The 16,133-nt window shown below is 47.2% G+C and overlaps 1 protein-coding gene across 2 annotated transcripts in view; it reads left to right on the top strand.

Moving 5' to 3' along the window:
* GALNT17 (polypeptide N-acetylgalactosaminyltransferase 17) overlaps positions 1 to 16,133 on the top strand; it is a 432,211-nt gene that overhangs the window by 186,732 nt on the left and 229,346 nt on the right. For both annotated transcript variants that reach the window (XM_025425743.3, XM_049111043.1), the window contains one exon: positions 7,300 to 7,466. In XM_025425743.3, coding sequence (XP_025281528.1) covers positions 7,300 to 7,466 — 167 coding nt within the window. The remainder of the gene's footprint in view (positions 1 to 7,299; positions 7,467 to 16,133) is intronic.

The raw sequence follows: 16,133 nt of genomic DNA, 5'->3' as shown, positions 1-16,133 counted from the left end.
TGAGGAGAAGAGAGCCGGCAATCAGGCTGCTGGAGGGGGCTTTTGTTCATTTAGATGGGAGAGGCCGGGAGTGTCTGACTTGCTCACTCAGTTTGGACGTGCACACGCTCGCGGTGGAGGGCAGGACTCGGAAGCGCCTCACCTGGCCACCTGCAGAGGCCCCGCTCTGGAGCTTCACAGGGCCTCTGGGTCGAGAGTCGGCACGTTTGCTGGATGCTGCTGCTGCTGATGCTATCGACCGGTGACCATTTCTGGCAATCTCTGCTGGTGGCCTTGAGTTCTTCCGTGGGGTAGGGGGCACCCTTCCCTGCCACAGGGAGATTGGCCAGCGGGGAGTGGTAAAAGCAGAGTGGGGGTGGGGGGCCCTCTTCTGAGAGGGATCCGTGGATAGTGGAAACTTTGGCTTTGTCTTGTCATCGGTTGCAGTGTGAGACTTTCTCTGTCTCTTTATCTATCTCTATCGTCTATAATTACGTCTATAGATAGATGTAAATAGATACGTAGAGAGAGAGAGAGAGAGAGCTGAAGAGAACTTATTTCAAAGAATTGCATACGTAATTGTGGAGGCTGGCATATCCAAAATCTGCAGGGCTCGCCAGCAGCTTGGAGACCCAGGGAGGAACTGATGTTGCAGCTAGATTCCAAAGATAGTCTGCTGGTGGAATTCTCTCTTCCTTGGGGGGTCCTCGATCTTCTTTCTCTTAAAATCTTCAACTGATTGGATGAGGCCCACCCAAAGTTTGGAGGGTAATCTGCTTTGACCCAAACCTTCTGATCTAAATATTAACCTCATCTAAAAAAAAGTACTTTGGGGGCACCTGGGTGGCTAAGTCAGTTAAGCATCCGACTCGATTTCAGCTCAGGTCCTGGTCTCATGGCTTGCGAGATGGGGCCCTGCCTCAGGTTCTGTGCTCTGTGGGAGTCTACTTGGATATTCTTTCCCTCTGTCCCTTCCCCTGTTCATGCTCTCTCACTCTCTCAAATACATCACTCTTTAAAAAATAATAAATGGATAGATTAGCCTTTCTAAATAAAAAAAGAGCCACTTAAAAAAAAAAAGAGTCACTTTCTTAGGGAAAGCAAAAAATAAAATAAAATAAAATAAAATACAAAAGTACTTTCAGAAACATCTAGAATACTGTTTGACCAAAATACCAAGGCCTAGACAAGTTGACACATAAAATGGAGCATCACTGTCAGTTAGACTTGCTTTTGGGATCTGACTTCATAATCTGGCCCCACATCCACATTGAGCCTGAGGGAGATGGGAGCGAGCAATTTGTCTTCTTGTTGAAGAATAAGTGAAGTTGTTGCTGGTGTGCCATAGAAAGCGTGTGGAGTACTCTGAAGTTTTGTGCCAGTTGGCATGTGTAGTGTCAATGTTCATGGCCATCTCTGGGCTCAGGAATGTGGGCATTTTTGCAGTAGGGCTTCCTAGGAGGAGACCCATTTCTGTTCCTGGTTGATCATAACCCATGGCCTGGTAGAGCTTGAGTTGGCACACACCAGCCACATCTTCAGTTAAACATTTGCTTAATGCATGTGGACTCGGAATTCGGGCAGCGGCTAAGAGGTGGGCTGACGCACTTGCCTCTCCTTCCTGGTCACCTCTCTCTGGCAACTGGACACCACTGTTTGGAAAATGAATCCCATTGCTAAGTGGCTGGGCCACACCAGTGCTTTCTTGGGAATTTTGCCTCTCAGTTTGCGACGGTCGAGTATACATGAAGTGTGTCTGCTTTGGATCAATGAGAGTGTGGCCAAGCCAAGGACACATGTGGCCATCCAGGTCGGGGGAACGGGTGTGCCAGTTCTCAAAGTGCAGGGGATAGTGGCACAGGGGTGCATCCCAGATTTGCTCTCAAACATAAAGCACATTCAGAATTTGAAAAGGAGACACTCCTGGACCTGGACCTTCCATTTGGAAGCAGATTTGATATTGTGTGGATGTGATGGTGGTAGACGGGCAGTCATAGAAGGAGTCCTCACCTCTCACATCGGCTCACAGCAGCAGATGGAGTGGATGTGAAGATGTGTCTGCCCCAAGCCTGTCACATCCTCAAGAGTTTGCTTGTTGGAGCATGGCTGCTCTTGGGGTCAAGGTGGTGTTTTCTGACTCAAAGCACGTATTCTGTTTGACTCCCCACTCTTCCTCCCTCTTGTTTCACTCCATGCTGCTGGCACATGCTGCAAAGAACCTTTATTATTTGACCTTTGTGACCTTATGCATGTTTTTGGTGTGCTTTGAAAATGAAAATGAATCAGCCTGGTAGGAATTTGCAGAGCCTGATGTGAGTCTCTGATTCCAAGACCTGACTCTTTACTGCTCCATCTCTAAACAAGGTTAGATAGATTTCTTCTGGAAGGCCCTGGAAGATAAAAAGAAGGGGATCCTAGTGCCTCTGTGTGCTCAGAAGTGCTCTTACTGTCCATCCCGCCCTCTCTTCTTGACCATGTAAGTTTGACCCATTGATCCACCTTTCTAGTTCATGGCTCCTCTTCCCTGTCCCCTTGATCCAGCTCAGTCCATCAGTCACATCTGGTGTAGGGACAGCCGTTTGGCACTTAGCATTTACTGCATTGTGTTACAAGCTGCCTTGTTTTAAGTGTTGAATGTGTTTTAGCTGCAAAACCCAGGAGTCTTGGGTACCGGCAGCAGAATTAGAGCCTGGGCAGTGCTTACTAATCTGTCCCCTCACTAGGGTGGGGTGACACTGTGCAGAGACTGAGGGGCATCACTGCACCCAGAGCCAGAGCTGATGGTGAGCAGCCAGGAATGCCCTGCAGATTGGCCACATGGTGACCGTCCTGGTGATCTGAGTGACTGGGAGAGATTGGGTTGGCCCTGGAAGGGGAGTCCTCACCTCAGCGCTCCTACACCCTGCCTTGGTCAGACAGGGGCATCTGAAAGAGTCTAACATCAGATGATAAAGTTCACTTCCAGGCACCCTTGCTGCCTTTCCGGCTCGTTGTGTGACTCAGAGCAAGTGACTGTGCACCTCCAGTTTCCTCATCTGTGAAGTGGGGATGATAATACTGCCTATTTCATAGGCAGGTTGCTGTGAGGATTCAATGAGACAGAAAAGTCTACTGAAGCTTCCAGAAGTTTCTGGCACATAGCCTGCACTATATAAATGTTGGTTATCACCATCATTATCATCATCATCATCATCATCATCATCATCATCGTCATCATCTCCATCATCTCTAAGTTTCCTGAGGCTTTCTGGACCACATTGCATCTAAGGTCTTTTACAACAGTGGGGATGTTTGGGCATCATCTTTTTGTTTCCAGCTTGACAGACTGGGTCACAAGTGTGACTTGGTCCCTCTGATCTGTACCGCACTGGGGTCATGTGAGTCGTCTCCTTTTTAAAAGGGGTTCACAGGCAGGGGTCTGCCTGTGACAGGGCATGGCCAGCTGCTCTCTGGGCTTGGTTTTCTTCTCCTCTGGAGGCCTAGCCTGTGACCTTCTGTTGTGTCAACTGTGATCCTCTCTCGTGGGTTCTGAGGTGACCTGTTCTCCCCAGATCTCCTCCCTTTACTCAGCATCCAGGAAGGGAGGTAGCCGACACTCTTGTTGTTAAGTGACGTCAGTGCCAAGGGCTCTGGGAGAGGGGAGTCATTACCCTCGGGGAGCTACCAAGTTCACAGAAGTATCCCAGGCCTGTGGATATATGGACAGGCAGACAGGACAGATGTAAGGTGTCTGAGAGGTCTCGCTTGGTTGGTTACTTGTCTCTGCTTTCTCTCTCAGACTGCTTCCCCATCAGCCCTCTGCAGACAGGGCTGGGCCCGAAGTTCCCCGTAGCCCCTTGGGCCTTACACATGGACTGAAAATTATCCAGACTTTACGACAGCCTTCCTGCCAGCCGTCTCCATTCAGATGAGAGATTGTTCATTGCTCGCTGACCTGTGATTGAAAGGAAGTGTGTGATTTCCCAGACCCAGATCCAAGCCTGTGTTGCTAGAGGGAGCACACAATACCCAGCTATGGATTTTGCAGTATTTTGCAGTTTCTGTGGCATGCCATCCTCTGCTCATTCTTGGGTACCTTGCAGGTATCTGCAGATCCAGAAGCTCTTCTTTATCCTCACAGCCTTCCAGGTTGCTCTTACCTGGATTTTGTAGCCCGGAAGGCGGTCGGGAGAGGGGGATGGGCAGGAAACATGTCTGATTTCATATGTTCCATTATGTAGAGAAGGGGCCAGAAGCCAAGCTGTGAGCTGATGCTCAAGTCCATTTGTCCAGCTGCCTGACATGAGCCATCACTGGGCCACCCCAAGAGTACCATGCACATCACCGGGGCACTGGGCACAGAGCGGCTTCCACTCACTCAGTTCTGTGGGGACTTGGGAATGACCGGGAGGGCTTCTTTCATGTTAGCCTGTGTACAAGGTGGGACACCCGGATGTGTGTGGTTTGGTAACCTCTCTGAGGGGCATCAGGCCACAGCGGGAATTCAGGATCAACTGCTAGGGGGTAGGAGCCATGTCTGTTCCCTTTCTCTGGGTGTTCTCTCTGTATTTCTATGGCCTGTGAGCCTCTCTCTTTGCCTGCACCATCCACACTTAATCTTCCCTCCCGCACTCCTCTTCTGCCATTGGGCACTGGGTATCTGGTTGTGGATCTGTCAGCACCTACTCCCTACTGCTTCAAAACTGCAGTGCCCGAGGCAAGTGGTGGTTCAGTGATTAGGCATCTGCCTTCAGCTCAGAGCATGATCCTGGGGTCCTGGGATCGAGTCCCGCATCAGGCACCCTACATGGAGCCTGCTTCCCCTTCTGCCTATGCCTCTGCCTCTCTCTGTGTCTCTCATGAATAAATAAAATCTTAAAAAAAAAAAAAACCCACAACACTGCATGCAGTGCCCATCTCTCCAGCATATTCTGTACATTTTCTACATAGCAGGCAATAAGCCAGCTAAGGTTATTATTATTTTTTTTGAGGCGGAGTCCACCTCCCTAGACATTAAAGACCAAAGAAAGAATGCGGATTTTCACAATAATGACTGCATTCATCTTGTCTGCCCACTGTGAAACCCTGAGGGCATCGGGCACAGGAGAGATGAATTGTAAGCTGGGCAAGGATAGAGGCCTGGATAGGCCAGGCCTGGGAGGAGAATCCCAGGTGGGTCCTGCAGGAAGGGTCTGGGCTGAGTGAAAGCTCTGGAAGCCTGGCTCATGGTGATAGGGAGTACACAGAAGGGAACAGAGGAGCCAGAAGGGGACAGTGGGAGCGTGGGGCAGGCAGGCCGCCTGGGTCTTTCCTTGAGTTGGTACGTTGCATTTGTACGGTGCTGTGAAATGATCCTTGTGGGGATCTTAGCCTGGCACCCACAGCTAGGTGTGGTGTGGATTATTTTGACACTTTAAGAGATGAAGAAATATGAACAGTGTGCGCAGGTGACATGTCCAGTGCGTGACAGAGTGATTCTCATTTTTGAAACCTGCTCCTCCACGATTTACTGAATGGGGCGGGAGGAGGTCCCCCCTTCCTCCCTCGAGGCTCCCATGTTTCCCATTTCACGGCGGGGGTGGTGGTGGGGGTGAGTTGCGTGCTCCAGTGGAGATGCTTGACTCACCCCTGAGTCCTGATTGCATCATGACCCCATTGCCTGTGGGTGAAAGCAGTGCTGGTAAGATGCAATCTGGTCTTTTGGCTTCTTAATTCCAAGCCAGAAGGTGTTAAAAACAAGGGGCCAAAGACACCAGCCCGAGGGAGGAGTGCTCGCAATAAGTGAGTGTGTACAGCGTGTGGCTCACGTGGGTGGGCTGGTGAGTCATAGCAGCTGCCGGCCTGCCAGGCTCAGGGCGGTCGAGGGGGCTCGGAGGGACCTTCCGGGGTGCCCTCCTCCCTCAGATCACCACGCAGCAAATGGGATGATTCCTGCCAACTGCCCAGAAGCCCGTCAATAACCATTCTAATCTCCCTGGCAGCCCCCAGAAGTGAATTTACAGCGACGTGGTAAAAATGAGGCTCCATGATCAATGGATCCCTGGACAGTCTCCTCCAGGAGACACAAATGTAGATTGTAACAAAACTTTATTTTCTTCCGAAAATTGCCTGCATGATTAATATGGCCTGACACAGCCCAAGCTGTTCCGCATAAAAAACAGCCTTTTTTCTGGCTCCTTCCACAGTGCTGTTCCCCTCTCACTCCATTCCTTCACCTGGTTTCCTTTGTTTCTTCCTCTAACATGTGTGCTATGTATTGTTCAGTCTCACGCAAGGAGGAGGAAAACGTATGGAGATGCCTGAGCTTGCCCTTCCATTCTGCGCAGTTTCCGCTCGGTATTCCCAACGTGGTTCAGCCTGAGCACAGGACCAAATTCTCCAGTCCCCCTGGGACAGGGCGCCAGTGCTCCTGTGATTGAGCCTGCAGAGCGTGTCCCCTGGGCATTAAACCACCTCTCGTGTCGCTGGGAGCTCTAGGGAGGCCAGAGCTCTACACTCCCGTGTCCAGCCTGCGTGAAGAGGACTCTCTTCTCTTTCACCCTATTTTCAGAGATGGGAGAGTTGCCATGAAGGAGGACCCCATAGACAGGGGTCCCATCCGCCCGCAGGGTCGGGCTGTGTCAGGCAACACGGTCCTATGCAGGCAGAAGGCCTGCTCCCTTGATTAGGATTATTGGCATGTGCATATCAGGGCAGGGTCTCCAGTACATGTCTTAGTTTGGGTTCCCCCAGAAGCAGACCATGGGACAAAGATTTGAGTGCACTGGTTGATTTGGGAGGTGGAGAGAACACCACTAGGAACATGGGGAAGTAGGACCTGGAAGGGAAGGCACCCCTAAATGATGCAGTGTGCAGATTGCCCCTGTGCGTGATGGAGCTTCATCCCACTGGGTGAGGGGGGGAAATCTCTGGAAGTCAGTGTAAACCACCCTCTGAGTCCACCTGCTCCAGGGGTGAGCCAGCTGGGTATTTATGCGTCAGCTCCTGGCAGATGGGGGCAGGGAGATTGCTTAGGTGGCAGCTAGGTAGGCTCCAGGCCAGGAAATGCAGGCGCCCAATGGGGAGTCAGGCAGGTGGGCCCTGAGGTGGGATCGGGTGGCGTGTACGGGCACATAGGCAGCCCATGATACGGTAAATGTACCTGGGAGATGCTTCTGGTTCCTTTGGAGTGGTAAGTTTGGGAGAATTGGGACCGGATCCCTTCAGGTTTTAGCCCAGAGGGGCCAAGAGGGACCCAGGGATTCACACCTTGTGAGGACGTGTGCCATGTCCATGTGTCCATCCACAGCGCCCCTGCCTTCCTCCTTCCTCTGACTCCACTCCCGCCACCTCTGCCCACAGGTGCAAGGAGCTGAAGTACGCCAAGGAGCTGCCCCAGATCTCCATCATATTTATCTTCGTGAACGAGGCCCTGTCGGTGATCTTGCGGTCCGTGCACAGTGCTGTCAATCACACACCGACACACCTGCTGAAGGAAATCATCCTGGTGGACGACAACAGTGACGAAGGTAAGGGGCGGCCAAGCTGTCTGGGGGAGGGACATGCCCATGCACGGTGTCAGCAGTCGGGAAGTGCCACGTGCATTGTAACGCGAGCCTGAGCCTGCGTGTTGTTGCATCCTGTCCCCTGCGCAATGGGAGCAGGAGATGTTTTGAGGAAGACATGTGGGCCAACGCTGGTCCATTAGACTGCACGTCCTCGTGGCTCTTAAGGATAAATGACCAGCCTCATGTCTAAACTCATTTCTTCCCTACATGTTACCTAAACATGTTGACACTGAAGGGCTGAATTTGCCCACACTCCCCGCCCCCCAACCCCACTGCCAGGAGGTAAAATAAACAGTGAAAGCGTCCTGCAATGGGAGCCGTTCAGCTGGCATCCGAAGGCCCCTCTGGGCCGCTGCACCCAAAATGATCATTGGTTTCAGAAATGAGTGGTGTGCACAGGCGCCTCGGAGTTCAGCCCTGTAGGCAATGATGGCTCAATTTAAAAAATCAAAAACAAGCCCGTGTTGGGTGGCAATAACAGAAATGCTCTGAGGTTCTCAGAGACAAGTAGGGGAAGGCTGATGTCAAGGCGAGAGGTGGAGGGGGTGGTGGGGAGATTGGTCTTCTAATTGTGCCTTTGTGTTGGCTCTTAGCCTCCAAAATGCACTATGCTCATGGCAGGGAGAAACCCCCACAAGCTGAGGACATAAAGGAAAGCCAGCCAGTGTGCCTGCTCAGCCAAGGGGGCTTATCTGTTGCATAAGGATTAGGGACAGGCTAAACCCCTTGCTCTCAGCGTGCTGAGGAGAGAAGGATTACCCCGAGTGCACTCCCGGGGAGGAACAACGCTGTGTGAAGGCTGATTACCTTCAGGAGCTCTGGTCAGAGCCCGTCACCTGTCCTCGGCCCAGGTCCAGAGGTCCCGCTGCCCCTTCCGAGCTGGCTGGCTGTCACACCAAGGGCTCCAGGGGACCTGGGCTGGGCAGTCTGCCAGTCGGGGTGCTGCCTTCTCGGGGGCCTCCAGATGTTGAGGGTTGATGGGTCATTTGCTGTATTTCTCACATCCTTCGTTTTCTCTTTTTACCTGTGGCCATTTCATTATCTGTAGATAATGTAGTCTCTTGTGAGATACTGATAGTCTTCTTGTGTGAATGTGGCTCATTCAGCTCTTTGAAGCCGTGACGTTGTCTCCCTGATGTGGTTCCCAGAGCCCTCCCTGCAGCCTCCCTGTGTGCCCACTGTGGATCTCTTGCTGCAGCACAGGAACCCCCAATTCTGTGCCCTTCATTTGCTGGTCTAAGTCCACCCACTTGTTCCCCAGGTGTCCCCGATGTGTGCCCTCCTCAGAGGATCCTTTACCGCCTTCCCAAGGCCCTTGCTCTGTGCTGCCATTCCCCTGTGGAAGCACGTAGCAGGTGGTGTCCCTGTGTCTTGCACAGCTGGCCTCCCAGTGCTGGATGGGACTTGGTTTCGATGAGCCTTGTCCAGCCTGGGGTGAGTAATGAATAAAAACAGGGCTGGCAAAGGGTCAGTGGGGGCTGTGGCTAGAGGCAGTGCAGAGAAGAGCAGCAAATCCAGAAAAGAAAGTGAGTGGTCTCTTCTGGGCTGAATTGGGATGAGGACTCACTACCAGTGGGGCTCCCTCCCCTGAGGAAATATTGGCAGGGCCCAGCCAGGGAGGAAACCTGGAAGTACAAGCCAGTCTCAACCAGAACCAAGCCATGGTCCCTGGGAGATGTCTTATTTTAGGTTCCCCTGGAAGCAGACCCTGAGACAAAAGATTTGAGTGTGTTGGTTGATGTGTGATGGGGAGAGAACGCCTTTGGGGACATGGGGAAGTAGGACCAGGAAGGGAAGGCATCCTCCCTGGAGGAAATTCCGTTTCAGGAGGTCTGGAGTATGGCGGAGAATTTGCATTTCTCCCAAATTCTGAGGTGGGGCTGATGCTGGTGGTGCAGGGACGGTAAATGTACGTGCCATTTCAGTGGTTCACATCTCAGCTCTCAGTGAAGCTGGTTAGTGGGTGAGAAACAGGGTGGGACAGGTATTCAGTCCAGTCTGACCATAAGGCTAATTCCCATTCACCCTCTTCTGTCTCTGCTCCCCCTGCCCCCCAAATACCCAGTGGACTATATTAACTCTGGTTCCCTCTTTTTTTCTTTGGCTCTAGCCTCTCTGTTTTCTCCAGGCCAGAAATGCCTTCTCTTTAATTGGAACAGGAACTTCAGATTTTTTTCTTTGTTGAGATTTTCTTTGTGACTAGTATTATCGAGTTTTGTAAATGTTCTATATACACTTGAAAAGACCCCCACACACTGTAATCATGGAACTGAATTCCTGCCAGACATCAATTTTGTGTATTTAGGTAGAGTCTGAGTTTATTTTCTTAAGTCTTTTTGATGATAGTGTTTTAAAATCTCCTCCTACAACGACTAGTCCTTCCCATCTTCCTAATAATGTTTGATTTCTGTATCTTGTTGTCAGTTTCTTTGGTAACTGCAGATCTGGATCTTCGTGGCTTCATTATTAGTGGTGGTTGTCACTATTATGTAATGCTCTCTTTATCTTAAAAGCATACTTTTTTTTCTTGCCTTGAATTTTGTTCATCTAACATTAATATTATCCCATCTTACCTTCTCTTTGTGTGTGATTAAACCATTTTTTTCCCCAGCCCTTACCACATTTTCTGATCTTCAAAATAATGCATGCCCTTTGCAGGAACATTTGAATGTATCAAAAGGTACTTGTAATTGAAGAATACAAATACTATACAGACTACCTAGAGACAAGTGCTCATTCCCCCACACCCCCCCCTTTTTAAATGCATGTGTACATAGTTAAGATCCTATGGTAAAAACAAGTTAATGTTCTTCCTGTCTCCCCCCTGGACTGTGAAACATAATATTCATCCTTTTATTAAAAAAGATCTGGGGCACCTGGGTGGCTCAGTCAGTTGAGCATCTGACTCTTGGTTTTGGCTCAGGTCACAATCTCATGGGTTGTGGGATCAAGCCCCTTGTCTGGCTCTGTGCTCAACGAGGAGTCTGCTTGAGATTCTGTCCCTAGGCCCTCTCCCCCACACTCTGTCTCTTTCTCTCTCTAAAATAAACAAATCTAAATAAATAAATAAAATCTGTAAACATAATTTTCATGAGGGTAGAGGGGCCCGTTCTCAGGCTGGTCAAGACTGGCTCAGGTGGGAACTATGATCTCATCTCTATGCTATCATATACATTAAAGAAAAATAACACTTTTTTAGAAAAAGAAAAAGGGCGCCTGGGTGGCTTAATTGGTTAAGGGTCTGCCTTCAGCTCGGGTCATGATCCCAAGGTCCTGGGACCCAGCCCCACATTGGGCTCCCTGCTCAGTAGGGCAGTCTGCTTCTCCCTCTCCCTCTGCTCCCGCCCTTGCTTGTGCTCTCTCTCTCACTTAATCTCTGATAAATAAATTCAAAAAAATCTTAGAGAGAAAAAAGAGAAAGGAAAGGAAAGGAAAACGAGAAGGAAGGAAGGAAGGAAGGAAGGAAGGAAGGAAGGAAGGAAGGAAGGAAGGAAGGAAAGGAGGGAGGGAGGGAGGTCGATCCTAGCTCAGAGAATGTGTGAATAAATATGATAAATAAGGAAAAGACACTGACTTGCTTGTGTACACAGATCCCGAGACATCTGGATTTTGTTTTTTAAAAGTGATTTCTTTCATTTGGGTTGAATGTTGACATTGGCCCAAATTAAGCTAAAGTAAGATGCAATTCTTGGTGCTCGTGTACATTAAACTGAGGTCACTTGGGCAAAATTGGCTAGTGATCACTGCTCACTCAATCCAGTGGGCACTTTCCTGTTCTGAGCCAGCCACAGCTGGCATAGTTGGTGGCTTCCTTCCTGGCACTTTCTCCTCCTGAGGCCCCAGCACCACTGTCTCCTCTGCCTTGACTCCTGCTTGATCACTCATGCTTCTGACCATCAGGACACAACGGGCACTTCCCCCCGTGTGTGTGCTCTCAACGACATCCAAATCCATCTTTCCTACGCAGGGCAACCTGGCCTCTCCTCTGAGCCCCAGACCTGTGTCCTCTGCCTCCTTGCTGGCTCAGGGCCCCTCTGAACCATAAACTCGGTCTGTCCAGTGACCAGCTTCCCCTCTTGGCCTTGGAAACCTGCTTCTTGTTCTTATCTCCTGTGTCAGCGAAGGGCTTTGCCTCTTCTCAGTTTTCTCATCACTGAAGACTGGAAGGCTTTTCATTCTCTCTGTGCCATTTCTCAGCATTGAACATGATCCTACCTAGCCATGTCCTAAGCCACTTCTTTGCTTAGGTGCTCAGCATTCTTTGCCTTGATCTTTATTTGAGATGCTGAGGGGGAAGGAATTCAGGTGCATGGAATTATATAGATCATGATTCTTGACTCACTGAGTCATGGCCATCCTTTATCATTTTCCCTTACTTTTAACTGAGATTATAATTTGCATACCATAGAATGCATTGTTATAAAGAGTATATATATAGTTCAGTGACTTTCATTATATCCACGGTATTTTGTACCTACAAGCACTCCCTCATTCCAGAATATTTTCACCTCCCCAAAGAGATTCTGAACCTGTTAACCATCTCTCCCAGTTCCTCGGGCAACCACCAAGATACTTTCCATCTCTATGAAATTTGCCTTTTCTGGACATTTGAGATCAATGAAATCTACAGTATGTGGCCTTTTGTGTCTGGCTTCTTTCTCTTAACATAATGTTTTCCAGGTTTATCCATGTGGTTGTAGCATAGGTCATTACTTCATTCCTTTTTTTGTTTTGTTTTGTTTTCTTTTTAAAGATTTTATTTATTTATTCCTGAGAGGGGGTGTTGGGCAGGGACACAGGCAGAGGGAGAAGCAGGCTCCATGCAGGGAGCCCGATGCGGGACTTGATCCTGGGGCTCCAGGATCACGACCTGGGCTAAAGGCGGGTGCTCAACCATTGAGTCACCCAAGGACCCCCTACTTCATTCCTTTTTGTGTTTCAATAATAGTCTGTTATGTGGATCTAACACATTTTATTTATCCGTTCATCAGTTGAGGGATGTTTGGGTTGTTCTTGCTTTTCCGTTATTAGGAATAATACTGCTATGAATGTTCATGTATAAGTTGTTGTGTGGGCATGTTTTCAGTTCTCTTGGGTGTATACCTAGGAGTAAAATTGCCAGGTCATGTGAAAAATCCATGGTTCATTTTTTTGAGAAAGCATCAGACTGTTTTCCCCACTTTTTCACAGTGGCTGCACCATTTTGCATTCCTACCAGCAATGTATGAAAGTCCCAGTTTCCCCACATGCTCAACAACATTTGTTATTTTCCTTTTTAAAAAATAATTATGGCCACCCTTGTGCATGTGAGGTGATAGCTTGTAGTTTTATTTGCATTTCCCTGATGACTTATTATTTTGAGCAACTTTTCATGTGCTTATTTGCCATTAGTCTATCTTATTTGGAGAAATGTCTATTCAAATCTTTTGCCTATTTTTAAAGTGAGTCATTTTTTTTTTAGTGTTAAGTTGTAATTGCTTATGTCTCCTGGGTACACACTCTTAATGAATATATTCTGTAAGTATTTTTTGCAAATGCGTTTGCATATGTTGTCTTCCATTCAGTGGGTTGTCTTTTCTCTTTCTTTATAGTGTCCTTTGATGCACAAATATTTTTAATCTTCATGAAGTCTGGTTTGTTTATTTTTCCTTTTGAGTATTTTAACTTTTGGTATCATATCTAAGAAACCATTATCTAATCCAGGGTCACAAAGATTTACATCTGTATTCTCTTCTAAGTGTCCTATAGTTTTGGCTCTTACATGTAGCTCTATATCCATTGTGAATGGTTTGTATATGGTTTGAGGTAGGGATCTGAATTCATTTTTTTCCCCCATGAGGATATTCAGTTGTCCCAGTACCATTTGTTGAAGGGACTGTTCTTTCCCCATTGAATGATCATGGCATCCTTGTCAAAAATAAACTGCCTTGAAAATGTGAGGGTTTATTTTTGGACTTTAAATCCCATGTCATTCATCTATGTGTCTATCCTTGGGCTAGTACCACCCTATCTTGGTAACTCTTCTGTTATAGTGAGTTTTGAAACCAGGAGATAAGTCTTCCAAACTTATTCTTCTTTTACAAGATTGTTTTGTCCATTCTGGGAGCCGTGTGTTGATGTTTGAATTTTAGGACCAGTGTGTCAATTTCTGCAAAAAGGCAGTTGGAATTTTGTCAAGTTTTGCATTGAAGCCATAGGTCAATTTGAGGTTTATTATCATCTTAGCTATATTAACCCTGCCAATCCATGATATGGAATCTTTCTGTTCATTTAGATCTTCTTTAATCTCTTTCAGCAATGTTGTGTAGTTTTCAATGTACAAGGCTTGCCTTCTTTGGTTAAATTTATTCCTAGATATTTTATTATTTTTGATGCTGTTGTAAGTGGAATTGTTTTCTTAATTTCATTTTTGGACTACTCATTGCTTATATATGGAAATGCAGCTGGGTTTTTTTTTTTTTTGTATCGATCTGGTGTTCTTCTGTCTTACTAAATTCATTTATTAGCTCTGATTGTGTGTGTGTGTTCTTTAAAGCTTTCTATCTAGAATAACATGTCATTTTCAAATAGGATAATTTTATTCTTACTTTCCAATCTGGATGCCTTTTGTTTATTTTTCTTGCTCAGTTTTCCTGGTTCCTTTATTTCTAGAAATGTACTTTTTACCAAATGCCTGATATCCTATCACGTCTGGAACAAGAGCGTTGACCCATGTGCTAATCCTAATTGTTTACAAAAGGCTCTTTGGGAGATGACAGCTAAGTCCTGAGTGAGCTCGGGGAAACACAGGGCTCACCCCAGTGGGGATATCTGGCAGGCTACTGTGTGGACCAGTGCTGGATATAAGGCAAAAATCTAGAAAGAGGAATGTCTGCTCTTTGTTTCCTGCCTGTGACCTCATCAAGGTACATGGCCTACTCTTAGGAGGAGGTCCAAGCAGACCATGTCTCAGGGATGAAATGAATGTCCTCAGCAGATCCAGGCAGCAGGCGTGGAGAGAGAGAGCACAAACTGTCAGCCTGTGGCCAGGATATCCAGTTATAGGGAAGAATGGGGATGATCTATCCTTATTCAGACATCATTTCACTCATCAGATCAGCAAAGATGACAAAGATTAGTAAGAGTCAGTGTCTGAGGATACAGAGAAAAAGACACATATACTTCTCATGGGACAAAACCACATATCTGGAGAACAATTTATCAACTCATATTAAAAGTTCTTGTCTCATTCACAATCTATCCTCAGTTTAAAAATAGGGTATGTTTGCAGGAGAGAGCATAATGGCAGGTCTCTATGGGTCTGCCTCAAGTTGACGGTGGACAGTTGGCCGTGGTGGCTGTACATCACTGTCACCAGGAGTTCCTCCTTACCTTCCTCCTGGGGACCTCCTTTGACCCGTCTCCTATGCTAGACTCTATGCTTTTCTTGGTTTCTGTGCTTATTTTGGTGAAACACAACAGCTAGCAGCTTCATTAAGAAGGACTGCAAGGAAGATAAACTCTTTTGAGATCATCCATGTCTGAAGAAAGCTTTATCCTAATTTTCTGTGATTGATCGCCTGGTTGAGATAGATATCACCTTCTTTCAGAATTTGGATGCTTTTGCTTCATTATCTTCTTTCAGTGTTTTTTAAAAGAACCAAATGCATTCTGAGTTCTGATCCTTTCTGTGTTTTTTCTTTTCCAGAAGCCAGTGGAATCTTCATTTTGTCCCCTGACTTTTGAAATTCACAATGATGAGCCTTGGTGTGGGTCAGTTTTTGTCCATTGGGCTTTAATTTAATTAATTTAAATTTAATTTAATTTAAGCTACATTTAGTGGCTTCAATCTGGAATCGAATGTCTATTAGTTTTCAGAAGATTTCTTGGAATATTTCATCGATAATCCCTCCCCATTTTTCTCAGTTCTCTATTTCAGCGTCTCCTATTATTCTGCTATTTTCCCCCATTTTTCCATTATTAAGCCTCTTGGGTGGAACCTTTAATTTTCTTATCTTTTCTCTGCCGCCTTATCTTTCCTTATATTTTTGCCCTGCTTTGTTTGCTCTCTTCAATTTTATCTTCCTTCTCTTCTATTCAGTTTTTTTTATCTCTGCTATCATGATTTAACTTCCAAGTGCTCATTTTTATTCTCTGAGAGTTCCTTTTTATAGCATATTGTTCTTATTTAATAGAAGCAATACGTTTTCTTATCCCCTGGAGGATATTAATAATATTTTGTCTTGTGCTTTGTTTTTCGGTTTTTCTCCCTGCACGGTTGCTTTTTTTTTGCTCTTTGCTGTTTGGGTTCTGTCTCCCACATCAGAGGTCTCCCCCCAAGGTCCAGTGAGCCTGTTGTCTGCTCATGATCACTGCTGGCTTTGACAGCAGAGGGGTCGCAGGGCGGGGGCATGGGGCAGGGATGGGGGGTCTAGTGATTGGTTCCCTTGCAAATGGCCTGGTGCTCTTGCCTTCACTGCCTCTTGAGGATTCTCTGGTGTAAATTGAGTTGAATCTCATTGTTTCCCACAGTGAGCTTGGGGTCAGTTGCCACACAACTGTCTGTGTGCTTTCTACCAATCACAGCTTCCCCAATATTGTGCTCTGTGTCTCCTCTCGTGTTTTCTTAGAAGGGTATGTGTGGTTCTA

This window comes from Canis lupus, chromosome 6, assembly GCF_003254725.2.
Source record: "Canis lupus dingo isolate Sandy chromosome 6, ASM325472v2, whole genome shotgun sequence".
NCBI lineage: Eukaryota > Metazoa > Chordata > Mammalia > Carnivora > Canidae > Canis > Canis lupus.
This window is presented reverse-complemented; position numbering and strand designations above follow the sequence as displayed.